The 21,067-nt window shown below is 36.4% G+C and overlaps 1 protein-coding gene across 10 annotated transcripts in view; it reads right to left on the bottom strand.

The window, feature by feature from the left end:
- Window positions 1-21,067, bottom strand: part of EPHA6 (EPH receptor A6) — a 1,203,504-nt gene that overhangs the window by 353,713 nt on the left and 828,724 nt on the right. For 5 of the 10 annotated variants that reach the window (XM_043994222.1, XM_043994224.1, XM_043994226.1 and 2 more), the window contains 2 exons: window positions 5,465-5,512; window positions 4,869-5,031 (listed from right to left, as the gene is read on the bottom strand). In XM_043994222.1, the coding sequence (XP_043850157.1) occupies window positions 4,869-5,031; window positions 5,465-5,512 (211 nt within the window). Of the gene's footprint in view, window positions 1-3,802; window positions 4,776-4,868; window positions 5,032-5,464; window positions 5,513-21,067 lie in introns of those variants that run through there. The other 5 variants (XM_043994223.1, XM_043994229.1, XM_043994227.1 and 2 more) reach the window with 4 other exon arrangements.

Genomic DNA, 21,067 nt, shown 5'->3' with positions numbered 1-21,067 from the left:
TCAAATCAAGTGCTAGTTTCTACATAAATGATGCTCTCAGCTGTTAGTGTTTTCCTTTCAAAATTACCTTGTACATATACCTTCGTATGTATATTTTGTCTCCTTTGACTACACTATAAGATGTGTAAAGCTATTTGCTTTGGTTTATATGTCCCTAGTGTAATAGGCACTTAATAAATGCTTATTTATTGATTATAGGGGGACACTTCATATCTTTTTAGAAAAGAAATAAGAAAGAGGATTGTATCACTACTTTCCCTTGGTAATGAAGATAAAGTGTGGAAGATGGGGAGAGAAGAACTGATTTTATGGATTGACATTCTACTGCTCCCTCACCCTGGAAATTGCCCTGTTATTCACTTTCTGACTCCCCTCCCTTTTTGCTATTTGATCTTTCTCTGAGCCTCAGCTACAAGGCTGCCTCAGCTTCCTTGTGGAATGGGGGATGTGTAGTTCAATGGCCTAAGTCCTCATTCCAAGTACCCATTGGTCTTACTGGACTGGCCCTAAACAGGTTTTAGTCTCTTTTTCCTTCAACCTTACATATCCACACTTGCTTGCTTCTTGCACCAATTCTTTTCTTGCCTCACCTCTTTTCCTTGTTATGGATTAGTAGAATTTTCATCTGCAGCTTTTTTGCTTTTTCTCCTGAAAAGCTCCTGAAGAACTTTGATTTCCTGGACTATTTTATTTTTTTTTATTTTTGTCTCTAGTTCTTAGTGCCATGGATGCATACTTAATATGTTTGTTGATTGACTAATTTATTTTATACTATCTACCACTGAAGCAACCACAATTGCATTACTGTGTTTTTGTTGTTGTTGTTGTTTTTTAGTGAGGCAATTGGGGTTAAGTGACTTGCCCAGGGTCACACAGCTAGTAAGTGTTAAGTGTCTGAGGCCGGATTTGAACTCAGGTACTCCTGACTCCAGGGCCAGTGCTCTATCCACTGTGCCACCTAGCTGCCCCTGACCACAACTGCTTTTTAAAATAACTATGTCCACACTCCCATACAAAGCACTCTGCTCTATGCCAACTGACTTGATCATATGACTCTCTGGTTTTGACCCTGCTGCTACCACTTGCATGATATTCTGTTGCTGGCTGGGGAACTTTTCTCTCTCTTTACCAATGCGGACTGGCATCTGCTCTGCAGATGTTGCCTGGAATACTGAGAGGTTAAATGACTTGCCCAGGGTCACAGCCAGTATGTATCATAGGTAAGACTTGAACTCATGTCTTCTGTGCAGTACAGTCTTTAGACTTGTGGAAGTAGGTCCCATGTTTTGAAGCATAGAAGCATCAGCTTCTTAGAGCCCCACTGATTCTGATGTTCAGTCACTTGGAGACTTTCCTAACCTGACAAAACAATATTACTACGAATTCCTATTTTAGAATCAGCTGTGCTTTGTAATTTAGCCTAAAGCCATGTGCCTCTGGTGCCTATCTGGTGGATTTGAGAGGAGAACCCAGGATATCCTGGCCCTGGGAGCTTTTGACTTGTACCTGAGATATGGCTCTGCTAGCTGCCTCCAAGGGTCTACACTGGCTTACATGACCTCTGCTGAGCTCTGGGAAAGCTTGCAATGGGGTGAGGGAGGAAGGGGTATCCAGTTATGTACCTGGACAATTCCCTGGTAAAATGGGGGGATGGGAAGAATTGTGTGGGGGCATGCATGCTCTGAGAAACACCCACCTATACCTTCCTTGAGCCCCCCTGAGAACTACCCACCTGCTGACACTAATGCTAGGGCTGTAACACAGCTTTGGGTAACCTTGCCCACCCATTGAGGTGGATATACAGACACTCTTACCCACTACTCTTAGCACTTCTGACCATGTCATGGGATTCAGGACCATCCTCCCAGTAGCTGATCTAAATTCCCATAAAATGGGCACCCCAATAACCTCCCTCTTACATCAAGAACTTAGAAAACCACCCATCCGCTAACACTTATCCCTGTACCCATCCCCCAAGTGCCTGGACATGAGGATCCCACTCCCTAGTAGCAGCTTAGTCTGACCCTTCCCTGGGTGGCAGTCACTCACAAACCTCTCCCCTGCTACCCTGCTCATTGACCTGACTCCTCTCAGAGCAGCTTGAGGCTCTGCTCATCTCTTCTGCACCCCAAGAAAAATCTTCATGGCACTGAATATATGATAAACAGCTATAAAATGGCTCTTCTTTACCTATTATTCTAAATCTTCATTGATAAATCATCATATGATTTTATGAATTTATAATACTTTTTAATCTTTTTAAATATATAGACAAGGGCCCTTCAAAAACTAAACTAAACTAAAAAAATTAATCTTTTTCACACACAAGCTGAGGTTAATCTCACTTTGCACTCATTTTGGTCCCCTACCTAGATAAACCCAGAGAAGGCAGAAATATTGTCCTTGGTTCCAAAAAGAAAAATGTACTTGTCTTCTCCCACTCTTATGCTCCCTCCTTTACCAAAACTTAAGTCAGCTTCGTAAAATGTTGATTGATAACATATCAGAGCTAGATTACCCAATGAACAGGTTCAATCAGTGACAAGAAAAGAGCAATATGTTGAACATATTTCAGCATCATCTAATGATCATGTTTTCCCCTGGCCAAGTGTTTTCTTAGGTTTACATAGTTGGCGTTACATTTAGGGAAAAGAAAACCAGAGAAGTAATTTTCCTTTTCTGGGAAAGTTGTAGAGAGATATCCCTAGTGGGGCCTTTGTAGATTCTTGATTATCTATCTTCTCCACCATAGGGAGAAAAATTGTACTTATGACATGTAAAAATTCCCTCCAGTAATTATAGCTCTTTGTTCCAAGAAATACATAAGTCCAGAGTGATGACAGATTATTATTGGTGATACTTACCTAGGACCTCTCATTTGGTGGAAGGGTTTTAAAATTTTATGTGTCCATTATCCTTTTTAAAAAGTGTATTTATTTATGCATTATCCTCCTTAAGGTAAAGTGAAGACATTATGTTTCTACCTTTCAATTAAGAGAAACAATCTTCAAATATTCTTTAGGTCACATTACTATGACAATTTTTCTCTCATAGAGGTTGAAGGTAAAGGTGGAACCATCTATTTTTTCAAAAACTATTTATTTATTTATTTATTTGGTGAGGCAATTGGGGTTAAGTGACTTGCTCAGGGTCACACAGCAATAAGTGTCAAGGGTCTGAGGCTGGATTTGTGCTCAGGGCCTCCTGAATCCAGGGCCGGTGCTCCATCCACTGCACCACCTAGCTGCCCTGGTGGAACTATCTATTAAGGGGATTCTAAACTGCAAAAAAAAAAAAAATGGTTGGCATATTTAATTAAGTTTATAGAGGAAGGAAGCATAGTAGGGTGAATTAAGGGTTAGCTTTGGAATCAGAAAGACCTAGGTTCAAATCCTGCTTTTGTCACATACTTGTTCTGCAATTCAGTTCAAGGCATCTAACCTTTCACTGGAACCCCCCCTCCCCCTCCCCACACAATTAAGTCTTTATGTTATAGATGATTTCATTGGATATTAGATGGAAAGGACATCAGAGGGCTTCTGGTACAACCTCCTCATTTTAAAGAAAAAGAACTGAGGTTAAGGCAATTTCCAAAGTAGCAGAAAAATTTGAACTGTCTCTAACTCCAGAACTAGTGCTTTTTCCATTGGATTATGAAGCTGCTGATTTGGAATGCTGGGGGAGTTTTCACACCAGAAGTTTTCTACACTAAAAAAAATCCATAGGTCTGCATAAAAAAAAATCAAGAAGCACTTTTTAATCATTTAAATCTACAAATCTTTATTCCATACACATCCATGAAGAACACATATGCTTATTTTGTTTGTTCTTGAATAACCATAGAACAGTAAATATTTTAAGTCAAACAGGTTCAGATCTATCATTACAATTGTTGGCATGGAGACTTTTCTAAAAGGGGGCATGACAAAAGCCACTCAGATTATTTCCATAGCATTGAGATTATTTTATTAAATAAAGGGAAAAGCAAGAGAAAGAAAGGGGGAAAAAGAAAGGAAAAAGAATGGAAAAGAGCAACAAAAAAATTAGGCTTAAAATTTGTAAGGGATTACTGGTTCCAAGTTTCACTTTCACTCCCAGTCTTGGAACATGTTTTTCTATTGATCAACCAATCTGTTTTTCAGTCCAGTGAGACAATTTAACATCCTTTTAGTTTAGATATAAGACCAAGCAACTGTAGTATAGCCTGTTTGAAATATTTCCTGTGTATTTATTTCTTGAACCAATAATGTTCAAATGGTTGTCTTCATTGAGATGAATGAACTAAGAAACATTGGCTACATAATAGAGAACTACCTCCTTAAATCATGCTCCTACTTTGGCATTCTCTTCCAAGCTTTCAGTGGTACCATACTACTTTGCTAGTGCTAGGAAATATGTATATTTGCATTAGAGTCTTTCTATTTCATGATACATAGAATCACAGATTTAGAGCCAGGAAGCATAAAACAGACTATTTTGTCTAATTCTTTTGTTTTAAAGATGAAGAAATCGAGGTCTATGGTGATTAAGTGATACGCCCAAGGTCATGCAAGTGTTAGGCTGTAAATATGGGTTATGAACCCAAGTCCTCTGACTATGAATCCATGCCTTTTTCCTGTATATGACACACTTGTATTACTATACATAAAGGAAATTGAATTTGACTTGCAGTTTGACTGAATGCTTTGGACAGCAAAACACTTTATGCTGGAGTTTTGTAATCCTATGAAATTATTGATTGAAATACTCATGCCAGGATTCACATGAAGACAATCCTATTTGGGGAAAGAAAATGGATTTTCAAATGTCTAGACATGGTAGGTACTGCTGAATTGACCCTGCAGTTTATGTCCCTGTGAGAAACTTACTTTCATCTCCTGTTTCAAATTCGAACTTCTGACTGTAGCCACTGTATCCTGCTGCAGTCCTCACTCGGATGTGAAATATGTATTTGGTGGCTGGCTTGAGACCTGTGATGATAACACTGGGGGCCTTGGACCTTGTAGAAGAATAGCTGAGTTGTTCATGCTCCTGGGGAACAGAGAAAAAAAAAGGAAAGAAGACACAAAATGGAGTTACATTAGTTTTTCAGAAGTCACATTCCAAAGCAAAGCTCAGTTTGGGGTTGCTCTGTGAATGTCAAGATCAAACAAGGTGCAAGCATGGTTTTCTATTACTTGGCAGTTTGTTATCATCATGATTTGTATGACATGACCTTGATTTGGAAATGTGTTAAGAAAGCTGATTTCACTGCACATAAAAATGTTAGTTGCATTTCTGGCTGGGTAAACTGGATTTATATTCTTCATAAAGGATGGGGTTAGTGTGAGAGCATGTTCAAACATAATGGTAACTGCAGGAAATTGGCAGAATGGGCAACTGAGGAAATCAATCAACATTGGCAGAGTAAAAATAATAAAATAAAAAGGATAAATGTGGGAGAATTGAAGGACCCGCTACTCACTTCTACCCTCAGGTAGTGCCAAAATGCCGGCGCTATCCGTGGGTAGACCTGTGGGTAAAAGGAAAAATAAATTAATTTTTTTTAAATTGGAAAACTTCTATTCTGATCTAACTGCTTTGCTTGTGAACTTATTTCTCCCCTACTAACAAGAGTTATATGTACTTAGTTGGACATATAACAATGAAAATCATATCCTTGTGGGAAAAATGTCCCCTAGCTATGAATATTTGTATTTTTCAAGATTTACAAGTTAAATGACTATATGAAGCCAGTTGGTGTCATTTTTCTGAAATCCATCTTATGAACAAGAAATTAATGCATAAAAAGGATGAAAAAGACTTACCCATGGTCTCAGAGTGAATCAGTAGCAGGGCTGGAGACTTTAGTCCCAGTTTCCTCCATTAATTGCCAAATAACTTTATTGCTCTTATGGCACCAACAGGTAATTGATTTGTTAAATCATACTGCTGGGTTTGAATCAAGTACTTAAACTTGCTGTCTGACTACAGACATAACAGAACATAAGATTTCATCTGCCCATATTTGAGCTTATGGTGACTGAAGCTCTGTCAGTATTTGAAAAAGTTATTTTTTTCTCATGGTTTTGCTTACTTTTATTTATTTTTTTAAAATATGAGGCATGAAATATGGACATAGGTTTGGATGAATGATTCATTCAAATTCACCCTAGTCAGACTTTATTGAAAGTTCCCTCTAGAGTTTTCTGCATGGGTCAAAGGAGATATTTCTGTTGTTATTCAGTCATTTCATTTATGTCTGATTCTTTGACTCTATTTGAGGTTTTCTTGGCAAAGATACTGGAGTGGTTTGCAATTTCCTACTCCAGCTCATTTTATAGGTGAGGAAACGAACTTGCCCAGGGTCACACAGCTGGTGTCTGAAGTCAGATTTGGACTGATGATTTCCTGATTCAAGGCCTGGTGCTCTATTCACCATACCACCTACCTCCCTAAAGGATATATTACCCAAGCAAAAAGGGAAAATGTGAAATACTGTATTGATGGAACATACAATGTTAGAATTATTTTGATATGATGTTTCAGGGCTGGGAATTTTCAAAGCATTTTTCCAAAAATATTTTTAGAAAAAAATTTTTAAAGAAGGAAATATTTGAATTCAAACCTAAGTATTATATTTATTTTTATCCTATGATTATATTTTAGGTCTCTACAATGGCTATTAAGGTTATTTAAAAAATATGCTAGCTTGCTCTAGAGCTCATATGACTGTCTCCTACTTTATGCATTTGTACAAGTCATCTCCCATGCCTGGAATAGCATCCTGCTTTTCCCATCTTCAAATCCTTTAAGGTAGAGCTAAGGTGCCACTGTCTCTATGAAAGCTTTTGTTTCCCAACTGAATTGATTCATCTCAAATATGAATATTTCATATAACAATGGCTTATGTTTCTATAGTGCTTTGAGATTGATAATGTTTTCTTTATAAATAAATAGCCCTGTAAGATCTAGTTTGTCAATATTTTTACCCCCTATGATAGATGAGAAACATAAAATACAAAGAGTTTAAGAGATTTAGTTCCCTGGGAGGAAAGGCCTATAAATGTCAAGGTTAGGATTTAGACTTGAGTCTACTGACTGCAACATCAGTGCTCTACCAATTACATCATGTTGCCATTGATGATGCTAATTTTGACCTCTCCTATGCACTTCACTATTTTCTTTCTTAGATTACAATTATTTGTCCATATTTTATACCTTGCCTACACTGTAGCAGAAGCTCCTTCAGAGCATTCTTTTTTGTATGTTCAACTCCTTGTATATTTGTTGTTGTTGTTGAGTCATTTTAGTCATGTCCAACTCTCTGTGACCCCAATTTGGGTTTTCATGGCAAAGATACTGGAGTGATTTGTCATTTCCTTTTCCAGCTCGTTTTTGTAAAGGCAAATAAAGTTAAATGACTTCCCCAAGGTTACATAGCTAGTAAGTATCTGAGGCGGAATTTGAACTCAGGTGCTCCTGGTTCCTGAGTTGGTGCTCTATCTACTGTACCATACACCTGCCCTCATTGTATATAGAAAGTACTTAATAAATGTTAGTTAAATTGAACTTGTCAGTATGTTTTTAAATAATAAAACTGTACTAAACTTGGTTTGCACAGAGAGATGTGATTAGAACATTAATTTAAATAAAAAGATCAAAATAAATGCAATTTCAGGACAAAGTAGCTCATACCAACAATCCCAGTTACCTAAGTGGCTGAGGTTTACAGATATTTTAGCTGTAGTAGGTTTAGCCAATTGTGTTTCCACACTAAGTTTGGTGAACTCCAGAGAGCAGGGGGCCACCATATTGCCTAAGGCAGGCAAACTGTCCCAGTTAAGAAGCAAAGATGGTCAAAACTCTTGTACTTATTGGTGGGAGCCAGCCTGTGAGTGATCCTTGCACTTCTAGTCTGGGCAATATAGGGAGACCTAAGGCTTACCAAAAAACAAAACAAAACAAAAAACAAAAAAATTCAAACCCTAAGAAAAACAAATAAAACCTCAATTCTATTCATCTCCATTCCTAGGCAAAATTAAAATCACAAAAAAAAAATCACTATTTTATAATTCAAATCAAACCAACTAAGTATCATAAGTAGTAATTTTCTTTGAGGAAAGGAAAAAAAAAAGCAGGTTCAAAAATTTCTCAAATGAGTGCCTCAAACTCACTACCTAGAGTAATTAAAACAATATGGTTTGGAGGGCAGCTAGGTGGCACAGTGGATAAAGCACGGGCCTTGGATTCAGGAGTAACTGAGTTCAAATCCGGCCTCAGACACTTGACACTAACTGTGTGACCCTAGGCAAGTCACTTAACCCTCATTGCCCCGCAAAACAAAAAACAAAACAAAAAAACAAAAAAAAAACAATATGGTTTGGCAAATAAAGAAGCCCTTTTATTTTAAGCAATATAATCTTGTTGTTGTGTATGTTACACCACCTCCATCTCATGCAAAAGAAGGAATATTAAGATCCCTTTTACTTTTTCTGAAACACAAAACTTGTGGTTTCAAAATATTGATTTTATAAAAAGAATGGTAGACTAAAAGAAAGACTACAATGGTACTTCCAAAACTCCCCCCCCCCCCACCATGCCCAAGAGAGAGTAAATGGAGACTCAAAGATTTAATCCCATAATGGCTATTATTATCACTATTTATTTTTCTTCATAAAGTCATCAAAATCCACTAAGTGGTATGTTCATATTCAATGAATATTTAACTATTTTAGTTAAAACCTAGAAGATGAAACATCTTTTGATGCTTGTATTACTTTTGTATTACTTTCTGTACTTGAATTGTTTCTTTCTGGTTGCTTGCTATATTTTCTTTTTGACTTGAGAGATCTGGAATTTGGCTGTAATATTCCTGGAACTTCTCATTTTGGGATCTCTTTCAGAAGGTGATTGCTAGATTTTTAAAATTTCTAAAAGAACAAAACAAAACAAAAATAAAAACAAACAAGCAAGGGGGCAGCAATGGATAAAGCACTGGCCCTGGATTCAGGAGGACCTGAGTTCAAATTTGGCTTCAGACACTTGATACTAACTAGCTGTCTGACCCTGGGAAAGTGACTTAACCCTCATTGCCTGCCCCATCCCACTAATTCTATTTAACAACTTGACTCTTTAAAGAATTAACTGTTATTTGAGGTTTTTATGACCTCATCATTGGGCTAGAATTAAAAAACAACCTCTGCATGAGCACTGGCCTGGGGCAAACCACACAGTCCTCCACCCACTTGTTGTAGCCATTGTCATGGTGCTGGCACCTCATGTCATCACCACTCACAGATGCCTACATGGGCCTAGAAAAATTATAATGATTGGAAGCCCAGTGAGGGCAGTCATGTGACTGTCAGAGCAGCCAGCCAATTGGCTGGGGGCTGTGTGTGGTCAGCCTGGGGTCTGCTGGGAAAAAGGGAGGATTTTCTGCCATTCTAGCTTGAAGCTGGAAGGTGACAGGATGCTGCTGTGTTTTCTCAGCTGATTCCTGGGTGGTGGTGTTGTTCAGGTTGTATCATTTTCCCTTTCCCCATTTTATTTCTTTTCCCTTAATCCTACTGATCCTATTTGTGTTTTGTTTTGTTTTATTTTGTTTTGGTTTTTGCGGGGCAATGAGGGTTAAGTGACTTGTCCAGGGTCACACAGCTAGTAAGTGTCAAGTGTCTGAGACCAGATTTGAACTCAGGTCCTCCTAAATCCAGGGCCAGTGCTTTATCCATTGCACCACCTAGCTGCCCCTCCTGTTTGTGTTTTTTAAGTTCGTTCTTGTTAAATAAATCCTTCTCCATTTTGACGGAGGCTGTTGGTCTCTTTCCTTTTCCTAATATTGTGGTGAACACCCTAGCTAACACTCCCCAATTAAAAATTGGTCCTTACAGCTCTCAAATATCAGGGCAGTTTTCCTTGATCATTTCTTGAGAGATGATGTCTAGGCTCTTTTTTTGATCATAGCTTCTGGGCAGTCCAATAATTTTTAAATTACCTCTCCTGGCTCTATTTTTCTGGTCAGTTTTTTTTTCTAGTGAGACATTTCTCACCTTGGTACAACCAACATTTTCTGCCAACCTTCTAAGTTGTCTTTGGCTGGAAAATTATTTCACCCTGTCCTTTTGTGTATTCTGCTGCTCTAGGAATTGTCTTATGACAATATTTAAAAGTATTTAGAGGGTGTTGTGGGAGAGCTCAGGTGAATTGCTGTGTTTCCTCTGCCATCTTCACTTCACCTCCTGGACATCAAGTTTGAGATGTCTAAAAGGCCATTGGAGATGCCAAATTGGAACTGAGCAGAGAGTGTGGGGCAGGAAAGGTAGTTTTGAGAATCATCAGCATAAAAATGGTGATCAAAGTCACAGAAACTAATAAGGTCACCATGGGAAATATTATTGAGGGAGAAGAAGAGAGGGTACAGAATACAATGTAGAGGGACATCTGTGCTTAGAAGGCATGATCTAGAAGAAGATCCAGCAAAGGAGACTGAGGAAGAGTATTCATATAGGTAAGAGAGAACCAGAAGAGGGTGTTGTCCTGAAAACGTAAAGATAAGAGAGCATCAAAGAGGACAGAGTGATCCATAGTACCAAAGGCTGCAGAGAGGTCAAGAATGAGGATTGAGAAAAGGCCATTGGATTTAGCAACTAACAGATCATTTTTAACTTTGGCGAGAGCTGTTTTTGTGGAATGATAAGGTTGGAAGCTCCATTATAAGGGGTTAAGAAGAGACAGAAAGGAGAGAAAGGAGAAGCACCTTTTGTAGAAGGTCTTTTGGAGGAGGAGTTTAACTACAAGGGGCAGAGGAGATAGCGAATTATAATAACTTTGAAAAGCTCATGAAAGGGTTCTCATCTCCATGCTGACAATTCTCAAAACTACCTATCCTGCCCCGACCTCTCTGCTAACCTTCAACCCTGAATCTCTAACTCTCTTTTAGACATCTTGAACTAGATGTACAGTAAATATACAGTAAATTTTAAATGGAACTCATTATCTTTTCCTTTAAACCCTACCTCCTCCTACTTTCTGTTTTACTAGAGAGGCTGATAGGATCCTCCTTAGCCCTCAGGCTTACAACCTAGGTGTCATCCTTGACTCCTCAATATCTCTTACCCTCATATCCAATCTGTTGTCTTTCCAGTAAGATTAAGAGTAAAGCAAGGATGTTGATTTTAACCTCTGTTATTTGATTCAGTTGTGAAAATGCTAGCACAGACAAGGAAGTGTATTACTTTCTTTTATAGATGCTATTATAGTTTACTTAGAGAATACTAGAGATTTAGCTAAAATTAATTGGGTAATAGCTATCTTCAGTAAAGTAGCAAGATATAAAATAAACCCACAAAATCAATAGCCTTTTAATGTATTATCAACTATAAGGATCCAAGACCTCTCTTTTTACTCTCCTCTTTTTGCTATTAGAAGACACTCTATTTTCCAGCACCAAGGTCCAACAAGCAAGCTGTGTACTGAACTTGGCATAACAAAAATCCTTTGTGCTCTGGATAAGCTCTGTTGCAACTAAATTACAGAACTAATGGTCCCTTAGTTCAGGCAAGCACCAACAGGTCCAGACACGAAGCCCTGCTATGAATGAACTGCTTTTGTCACTAGACAACCTTGCCTCACTATTTCTGTTGTCTTACCACTGTTGCTATACTAAACCATTTGATTCTTTGTTTAGCCACAAATATATAAAACAAGATTTAGCCCCACTGCCCTTGGTCCCCTACTATGGGGGGCCCTGACACATGTGCTTTATTTCTCTCTTGCAATGAAATAAAGAAAGATGTTTGCTTATAACCAATGGTATTTTTGGAGTTAACAGCAATTGTAAAACCTCTGTGATTCTTTGGTAATTTATTACCAGAGCTGACATGATAAAATTCATCAAGAAGATAGAGAAATTCCACTCAAAATAACTAGATAATGTATAAAATACATGGGAGAGACCTATGAACATACAATCATTATATATGAATAAAATGACAAAGTAGTCCTTATAGATATTAAGGAGGATAAGTAACTGGATTGTTATTAATTGCTCACAAATGATATAGGCTAATAGAATAAACATGAAAATATTATAAATTATTTACAGATTCTATTTCATACTAATCAGATTCTGAAAGTGTTGTTTTACAGAATTAAACAAAAACAAATATAACACAATTCATCTGGAGGAATGACAAATCAAAACTTTCAAGGGAAATAAGTAAGAAAAGTAAGAATGGAAAAAGGCCTAGCAATATTAGACCTCAAAATATACTAGAAAGTGGTAATCATCAACACAGTTTGGTACTGGACAAATCATAGGAATGTTGATCAATGGAATAAATTAGCTAAACAAGACTCAGACAGTAGTACAGCATTCAGTAAATACAAAGATATCATCTTCTGGTGGCAAAGACTTTTTATTTGACAAAAAATGCTGGGAAACCTGGGCAGCAGTCTGCCAGAGATTATATTTAGGTGAATAATTCCTATTATATACCACATACCATAATCAGTTCAATATATATATGATAAAAGGTCATATCATAACCAATAATTTGGGAATATGCAGAATTGTCCCCTTCTCTTAAAGTCCTGATTTTAAAAGTTCATTTTCTTGAAGGACATTGCTGATAATGAGATTGGAATAACCCCCCACTCTGTTCCTCTTAGGCTTGGTCCGGCCCTACATTCTTTGCCAAAGCAGGGGAGGTTTGGGTATAGATATAGTTTCACTCTCCAAGGGTGATATGATGTCACTCTCTGCTTCTCATTTTAATATATCCTACCATCTATTGTGTTAAACAGAGTTAATTGCCATTCCTCTTAGAGTCAGATTTTGTACCTACCATTTGTCCAATTGTATTTTTTTTTTAAGGGATTGCTTTCTTCAATCAATTTTTGTGCTTTCTTTTCCAATATGTTGAATCTTTTTTTTATAGTTCTCTTGCATAACTCTCATTTCTTTCCCCATTTTTCTTCTACCTCTCTTATTTGATTTTTAAAATCCTTCTTAAGCTCTTCCAAGAAGACTTTTTGGTCTTCAGACCAATTTATCTTCCCCTTTGAGTATTGGCCAACAGGAATTTTGATAGTGTTGTCCTCTTCTGAGTTTGTGTCTTGGTCTTCCCTGGTGCTATAGTAGCTTTCCATGATGAGGGTTCTTTTCTATTTCTTAATCATATTTTAGTCTATTCCATCACTTTTAAAGTTGAGCTCTGTTGCTGGGTCACAGAAGGCACTGTCCCAAGCTTCTTGTTCTGGGGACCAGGGGCCTGATCACTGGTTTTCTGCTCTGAGGTGTCAGGGGCTCACTGCTCACTCACTGCACTGGGGTGGCCTGGCCTAGTCCCACTTGTTGTGTAGGGATGCCCCAGCTGGTAGTTTGCCTTCTGTATTGCGGCTGGAGGCTTCACAACTGGTATGCTGTGTCACTAGCCTGCTGAGCCCAAACTGACTGTCCTTAGGTTCTGAACTGTGCTGTGAATAGGAGCTTCCCACTGGCTTGCCCAGCCCCCTCTGTGCTGCACTGCACTCCACTTTTACCCAGGTGTGAAAGACCTTTTTCTGAAATCCTTCTCAGTCAGGGCTTTTTAAACTTTTCTCACTTGTGACTCCTTTTTGCCTGAGAAATTTTTATGCAACCCCATGTATATTGGTACTTTAAATAGGTATACAAATCAAACATTTACTGCCCACTTTTTTGCAACCCCCACATTCAGTTATAAGACCCTCTATGGTGTCATGACCTACAGTTTAAGAAGCTCAATTCTAAATTGTCTTAAGCTGGAAGATTGTTTCATTCCAACTTTTTATGGGTTCTGTACCTCCAGAATCCATTTAGAGGCTTAAGTTAATGTTGTTTCTGAGGGAAACTGAGGAGAACTCAGGCAACTTCCTGACTTCTCTCCACCATCTTGACTCTGCCGTCACCACTCTTTCAGAAGATCAAAAAAGTTCTGAGCTGCTCATCATGGTATTTAGTCTAAGAAAGAGATGGACAAATGACTATCCTTTTATGAATAGCATGCTGGCCTGATTAAAAAAAAATTATTACATTGCCCAGAAACTATGACTTTCAAACTGTTTTAATTGTCACAAAGTTCTTAATAAAATTAAAGGTAGAGATGATTATAAAACATAAAAAGACAATTCCATTAGCAGAAAATTGAAAACTTTTCACACAAGCAAAACCAATTCAATTAGAATTATAAAAGAAATAGTTAAATGGGAAAAGAAACTTTGCTGCAAATTTCTCTGATATAGGCATAAAATCTAAATTATGTCTACCAGTTAGGCAGTTTAGAAATAAAAGTTTTTGATATAAATGAAAACAAAAAAGTTCTAAATCATTAATTATAAGATAAAGGTAAATTAAAAGCACTCTGATTTTCACCTTACATGATCTGATTTGCAAAATGACAGAAAAATAAAAAAAAAGGTAATTGTTGAAGTGTTATTGGGAAGCTTGGTATATCAATTCACTGATAATGGAGCTTTCAATTGATCCAACTATGTTGCAAAACAATTTTGACCTAAAACTCCCTAAATCAATAAACTGCTTACTCTTTTACCTAGCTGTACCATTACTAGGAATAAATCCTGAAGAAAGCAAATGGCAGGGAAAGGATCAATATACACAGCAATATTTGTTATCTTGTTTTTTGTTATATCATATAACTGGAAACAAAATAAATGCCTATAAATTGGGGTATGGATAAATTATAGTATGTGATATAAATTATGATTGAGCTCTAGGCCTAGAGTCAGGAAAACCTGAGTTCGAATCTGGTCTCAGACTATCTTTGTGACCCTAGGCAAGTCACTTAACCCTGTTTACCTCAGTTTTCTAATCTGTAAAATGAGCTAGAGAAGAAAATGGCAAACCACTCTAGCATCTTTGCCAAGAAGACCCCAAATGGGCTCACAAAGAGTTGGACACAACTGAAACAACTGTACAACAACAAAATATGAATTAATGGAATATTAATGTACTAATAGAAATAACATATATGGGAAAAAAATCAGAGAAACCTGGAAAGACTTATATGAACTAATGCTAGTGAGAGAAGTAGAACCAGAGAATAATTTATACAATTACTAAAATATCAAGGAAAACAATATTGAAATATTTAAGAACTCATCAATCTAATCATGACTTCAGAAAACTGATGATAAAGTATGATTCCTACCTTTTCAAGGAGAAGTGCATAATAAAACATACGTTTCTGGACAGTTAATATGTGGATGTGTTTTGCTTTACTATGCTTATTTCTTACAAGGAAGGACTCCAAGAGTGTGTGTGTGTGTGTGTGTGTGTGTGTGTGTCTATGGGAAGAGGTATTTATGGGGGCATTTGCTAGATAGTCATAGTACTTTTAAAAAAAAGGAAAGAGGGGGCAGCTAGGTGGCGCAGTGGATAGAGCACCGGCCCTGGATTCAGGAGGACCTGAGTTCAAATCCGGCCTCAGACACTTAACAATTACTAGCTGTGTGACCCTAGGCAAGTCACTTAACCCCAATTGCCTCACCAAAAAAAACCAAACACAAACACAAAAAAAAGGAAAGAAAGGAATTTATGGAATATTTTAAAACTGCATAGATGAGAACAGAAGGAAGATTAGAAGGAGTCATAACCAATTAAGGTTATTTTACTGCTCTTGCTAAACTTAATATACACTTTAAAAACTCACAACTATATAAAATAAAAGTTTACAATTTCACATACAATCCTCCTTTATGTTATTCTTTTTATATAAAAATGCTTATGTTTGTGGAGGTTATTAACCATGCAATAAAAAAATTTATAAAAGTAATTATTTTATCTACCCATGTAAGAGACTATAGAGAATAAATATATATATGTATATATATATATATATATAAAATAGTAGGATAGTAACTTGTTCCAGAACTATTTATGACAAAATTTTATAAAAAAGTTGAGAAGAATTAAATAACAATAATGACAATATGACACATTCATATATAACTTTACTATTTCTGAAATGCTCAGAAACTTTGTAAAGTATATCCTATTGTTTTGTTGCACATTGAACTCAAAGGTTCTTAATTATTTAGACAATATTTCTTGTATAAGTTTAAAACTGTTAATTTCCATGAAATGAAAAGGTGATTGCTCCTTGGAAGGAAAGCTATGGCAAATCTGGGAAACATAGTAAAAAAGTAGAGACATCACCTTGCCAACCAAGGTCCATATAGTCAAAACTATGTTTTTTCCAGTAGTAATGTATGGATGTGAGAGTTGGACTATAAGGAAAGCTAAGTACTGTAGAATCAATACTTCCATATAGTCGTGCAGGAGAAGATTTTGGAGAGTCCCTTGGACAGCAAAGTCAAATCAGTCAATACTTAAAGAAATCAATCCAGGCTAACCACTAGAAGGTCAAACCATGAAGCTAAAGCTGATATACTTTGGCCACATAATGATAAGACAGGAATCATTGGAAAAGACCCTGATGTTGGGAAAAATTGAAGGCAAAAAAGAAAAGGTTATGGCAGAGGATGAGATGGATAGATAGTATCATGGAAAGAATTGATATGAACTTGAATAGACTTTAAGAGATAATGGGGGATTGAAGGGCCTGGTAGGCAATGGTCCATGGGGTCATGAAGAGCCTGAAATGACACACAAAAACACATGCACAACAAAAACAGCGTTAATATTTTCCTTCTCTTTTTCAGATGAAATAATTACAATCTCTTTTAAATTCTCCTTTATGCTATATTTCCCAGCTCTTTACTCATGTTTGCTCTTCCGTGAATCTACTTCCAGATCTTGGCTTTTGCTTGAGAGTAGGTATTTAAAATTTATTATGATACTCAAATTCCTACCATGATAAGAGTATGAGCCCAATAATCTTATAAATCCTACATGTGTTTATATGATTATTCTTCTATTTTTTTCATGTTACTCCTATACTAACAATGCATATTTGATTTGTAGGCCATTATGAAGGGAGGATCTTTTGAAAATCAGTACTTGTTCATATTTAAAATATGTTTATTAATTTAAGTTTTATAGATATTTCATTGGATTACTGGCAAATCATCAATGACATTCTGAAAAAATGTATGCTGTGCATACTTTTAAGTTTAATCTGAATTATTACCATTTTCTTCATCACATTCTTAAGTCTAGGCTATCCACAATACAATAAATCAAACACTTGCTGATTTCTGAGATGTAAATATTCACACCGACAATTTAACAATTACCTGTATTAAGCTGGTTTGAGCTGGCTCCAGCACACCCCAGGGGATTTGGCATATGTCAGACAGGGTATAAAGTCAATGAATTATATATAAAGTCTTATTGTTCTGAGAAATTACAGTCTAAACCTGATAACATTAACCTGTCTAAATTTTTTTTAAAGTTCCTTCATAATTCAAGCCAGATATACATTGCTCAGTTGGGGAAGTTTTTTTTTTTCCAGAATGAAATCACCTACTATTTATATATCTTAATTATTAAATTCTCAGAGTAATCATTTGTAAGAAAATATAAAAATCATATGTACCATTTCTGCTACATGAACATGGTCACACCTCGTTCTTTTTGAGAAGAGAAATTCATTGTTCATTGACCTCTGTAAGAAACCTTGTGTTCTGCTGCTGATTTCAGTTTGCTACAGTGCTTGCTACTAGGGAAATTTATTCCATAAATACTTAAAATGCATCAACCTATTTTTAAAGTTTCCTGTTTCTTTGCCTGCATAAAAATGCAATAGAAATAAATATTAATTTTATATATGAATGTGAAATGTATTGTCTGTCCCATAAATGATGATACAAATGACCCTAGGTCAGCAGAGCATGTGTTTGGAATTGTTTTTTCTGGTAGTTATGAATTTGTGCTGTTCCATTCATAATTTTCTGTTCAGTTTTCTTATGACCCAGGAATTCATTTTGTGGCCATGGAAAAGAGTAAAGGTGACTGGGAATGAGGGTCATTACCTTGGCCTTATTATTGTCATGCTCTAGCCAGTACAACTAACCTGCAACAGACTATTAATAATCCATTATCACAGATGAAATTCATTTTAATATTCTGTATTTGCAAATGTGTACATAAAGTTTTATATCTAAAAGAAAAGAGGGTAAAATAATAGGAAAAAACCATGGAATTCTGTAATCTTTCTTTGTGTGATATGCGTGAGCTTAGCAGAACAAAAAATAACAGAACAGAAAGTCAAAACCATAATTCTTACACTAAATGAGTTATAGATTAATTTTATTAGGAAAAGAAAGATTCAAAGACTAACATAAGTTTCAAATACTTTCAAAATGTGTCCCAAAATTTATATCAGGATAAATAGTAGTTTTCAGCTCTCATTATATAGTGGAAGCCACTTTCAAGGTTTTTAAAAAAATAAATAATTTAAAACTTTCCTTTTGTTTATCCTAATATAAATTAATTCAGCTTTAAGAATGTAACATTTATAACAATTCAACCAAATCAAAGCTTAACTAATTGAGGAAAACCTAGGTGTAAGTCCTGGTTATGATACAAGATATAAGACCATGGTGTTCAAGAAACAATCTTTCATGTTAATAATCATTTATAAAGTATTTACCATGTGCCAGGTACTGTGCTAATGTGTTGGGGATACAAATAAAGACAAAAATGACAGTTTATTCCCTCAAGGAATTTACAATATAATAGTTTACAATGTAATTATAATACATTATGTTATTTTTTACAATACATAAAAAGGAATAGAAATGTGAATATGGGTATACTTGAGAGTCATGGTAGCAAAGTCTTGAGAATGTGGAATGGTTGGTCTGAACCCTTCCTCTAAAGGGAGGTTCTGAGTAGAACTCATCAGTGGGAGAAGGAAGTCACAGTGGAACAGAGAGAAGGCAACTGAGCAATGGTGGCAAAACTATGAATGAAGTATGGGACCTTCCTCAATATGGAGGCTGAGGTATGGTGGTAAAGTCTGCAGAATCAACTTATAGTGATTAGATAGTGCAGCTTTGTAAAGGCTATACTTTATATGGGAATTGCTGATATGTGCATCAGTGGAGTTAGTTTCTATATAGGGAATTGCCTACGCAGATGAACTTAAGAGTCTTTCCTCTTGAAAAAAAGAAAGAAAGAAAGAAAGAAAGAAAGAAAGAAAGAAAGAAAGAAAGAAAGAAAGAAAGAAAGAAAGGGAGGGAGGGAGGGAGGGAGGGAGGGAGGAAGGAAGGAAGGAAGGAAGGAAGGAAGGAAGGAAGGAAGGAAGGAAGGAAGGAAGGAAGGAAGGAAGGAAGGAAGGAAGGAAGGAAGGAGGAAAGAAAGAAAGAAAGAAAGAAAGAAAGAAAGAAAGAAAGAAAGAAAGAAAGAAAGAGAAAGAAAGAAAGAAAAAAGAAATAATTGGTATCTATTCCTATAACTCCATTTCTCCTGCCATCACCCTAGTTCAGATCTTTGAGATCTCTGACTTGGACTATTATAACAGCCATCTAATAGGTCTCCCTGACTCTAGTCTCTGTCCTGCCAAGTCCATCTATACATTGCTGTTAGTGAGTTCTGAACATAATATCCTGCTGTACATCAATGGTTCCCCATCACTTACTGAATAATAGCACAGTGCCTGGCAATAATAGGCACTTAATTAATGTCAATTGGATTGGAACAATGTTCAAATTCCTTTGACAGGCTTTATATGATATGACAATAACCTATTTCCCTTTACTGCCTTTCATAGTTCTTACCCACCAGACAAACAAATTATTCCCTGTCCCCTAAATGTGTTTGCTGCTCCCTCAGCCTAGCATGTCATCTCCCTTCTCCATGTCTACTCTATCACTTGTAAATTCTCTTAAATTTCTACCCATTCTTCAAAGACCAGATTGAATTTAATTGCACCCCCTACAACCCCACCCTGCTCCATGGAGCCTTCATTGATTGTCTTCTGCTAAGAGAAGTAATATCCTCTTAAGGATGATAGCAGTTTTTAACTCTTCTATTATGCCTTCACATTCTACCTTATTTACAATTTGTATGTCTTAATTTTATTTATAAATTCCTCAAAAGTAATGATTTTTCAAATTTATAAGAATCCAAGTCATTCCCCAATTGAGAAATAGTCAAAGGATATGAACAGGTAGTTTTCTGATGAAGAAACCAAAGCTATCTATTCCCATTTGAAAAAATTCTCTAAATCTCTAATGATTAGAGAGATACAAATTAAAACAACTCTGAGGTACCACCTGACACCTATCAGATTGACTAAAAGTACAAAAAAGGAAAATAATAAATGTTGGAGAAGCTGTGGGAAAATTGGAACACTAATGCATTGTTGGTGGAGCTGTGAGCTGATCCAACCATTCTGGAGAGCAATTTGGAATTATGCCCAAAGGGCTATAAAGCTGTGCATACCCTTTGACCCAGCAATACCACTTTTGGGTCTTTTTCCCAAAGAAATCACGGAAGGGAGAAAGGGACCCACATGTACAAAAATATTGATAGCTGCTCTTTACGTGGTGGCAAGGAGTTGGAAGTTGAGGGGGTGCCCATCAATTGGGGAATGGCTGGACAAGTTGTGGTATATGAATAAAATGGAATACTATTGTGCTGTAAGAAATGATGAGCAGGTAGAGTTCAGAGAAACCTGGAGGGTCTTACGTGAGCTGATGATGAGTGAGATGAGCAGAGCCAGAAAAACATTGTACACAGTATCATCAACATTGAGTGTTGATCTAGTGTGATGGACTATATTCTTCTCACCAATGCAATGGTACAGAAGAGTTCCAGGGAACTCATGATGGAAGAGGATCTCCAAACCCAAGAAAAAAAAAAAAAAAGAACTGCGGAGTATAGATGCTGAATGAACCATACTATTTCTTTTGTTTTTGGTGCTGTTGTTTTTTTTTTTTTCTATTTTGAGGTTTTTCATCAGTGCTCTGATTTTTTTCTCTTATAACATGACTAATGCAGAAATAGGATTAATGTTATTATGTATATATATATATATATATATATATATATATATATATATATATATATATAACCTATATCAGATTACCTGCTGTCTAGGGGAGGGGGAAGGGAGGGGAGGGAGGGAGAAAAATCTGAAAT

This window comes from Dromiciops gliroides, chromosome 3, assembly GCF_019393635.1.
Source record: "Dromiciops gliroides isolate mDroGli1 chromosome 3, mDroGli1.pri, whole genome shotgun sequence".
Taxonomy (NCBI): domain Eukaryota; kingdom Metazoa; phylum Chordata; class Mammalia; order Microbiotheria; family Microbiotheriidae; genus Dromiciops; species Dromiciops gliroides.
Note: the sequence above shows the minus strand (reverse complement) of the source record. Positions and strands in the feature narration are given on the sequence as shown.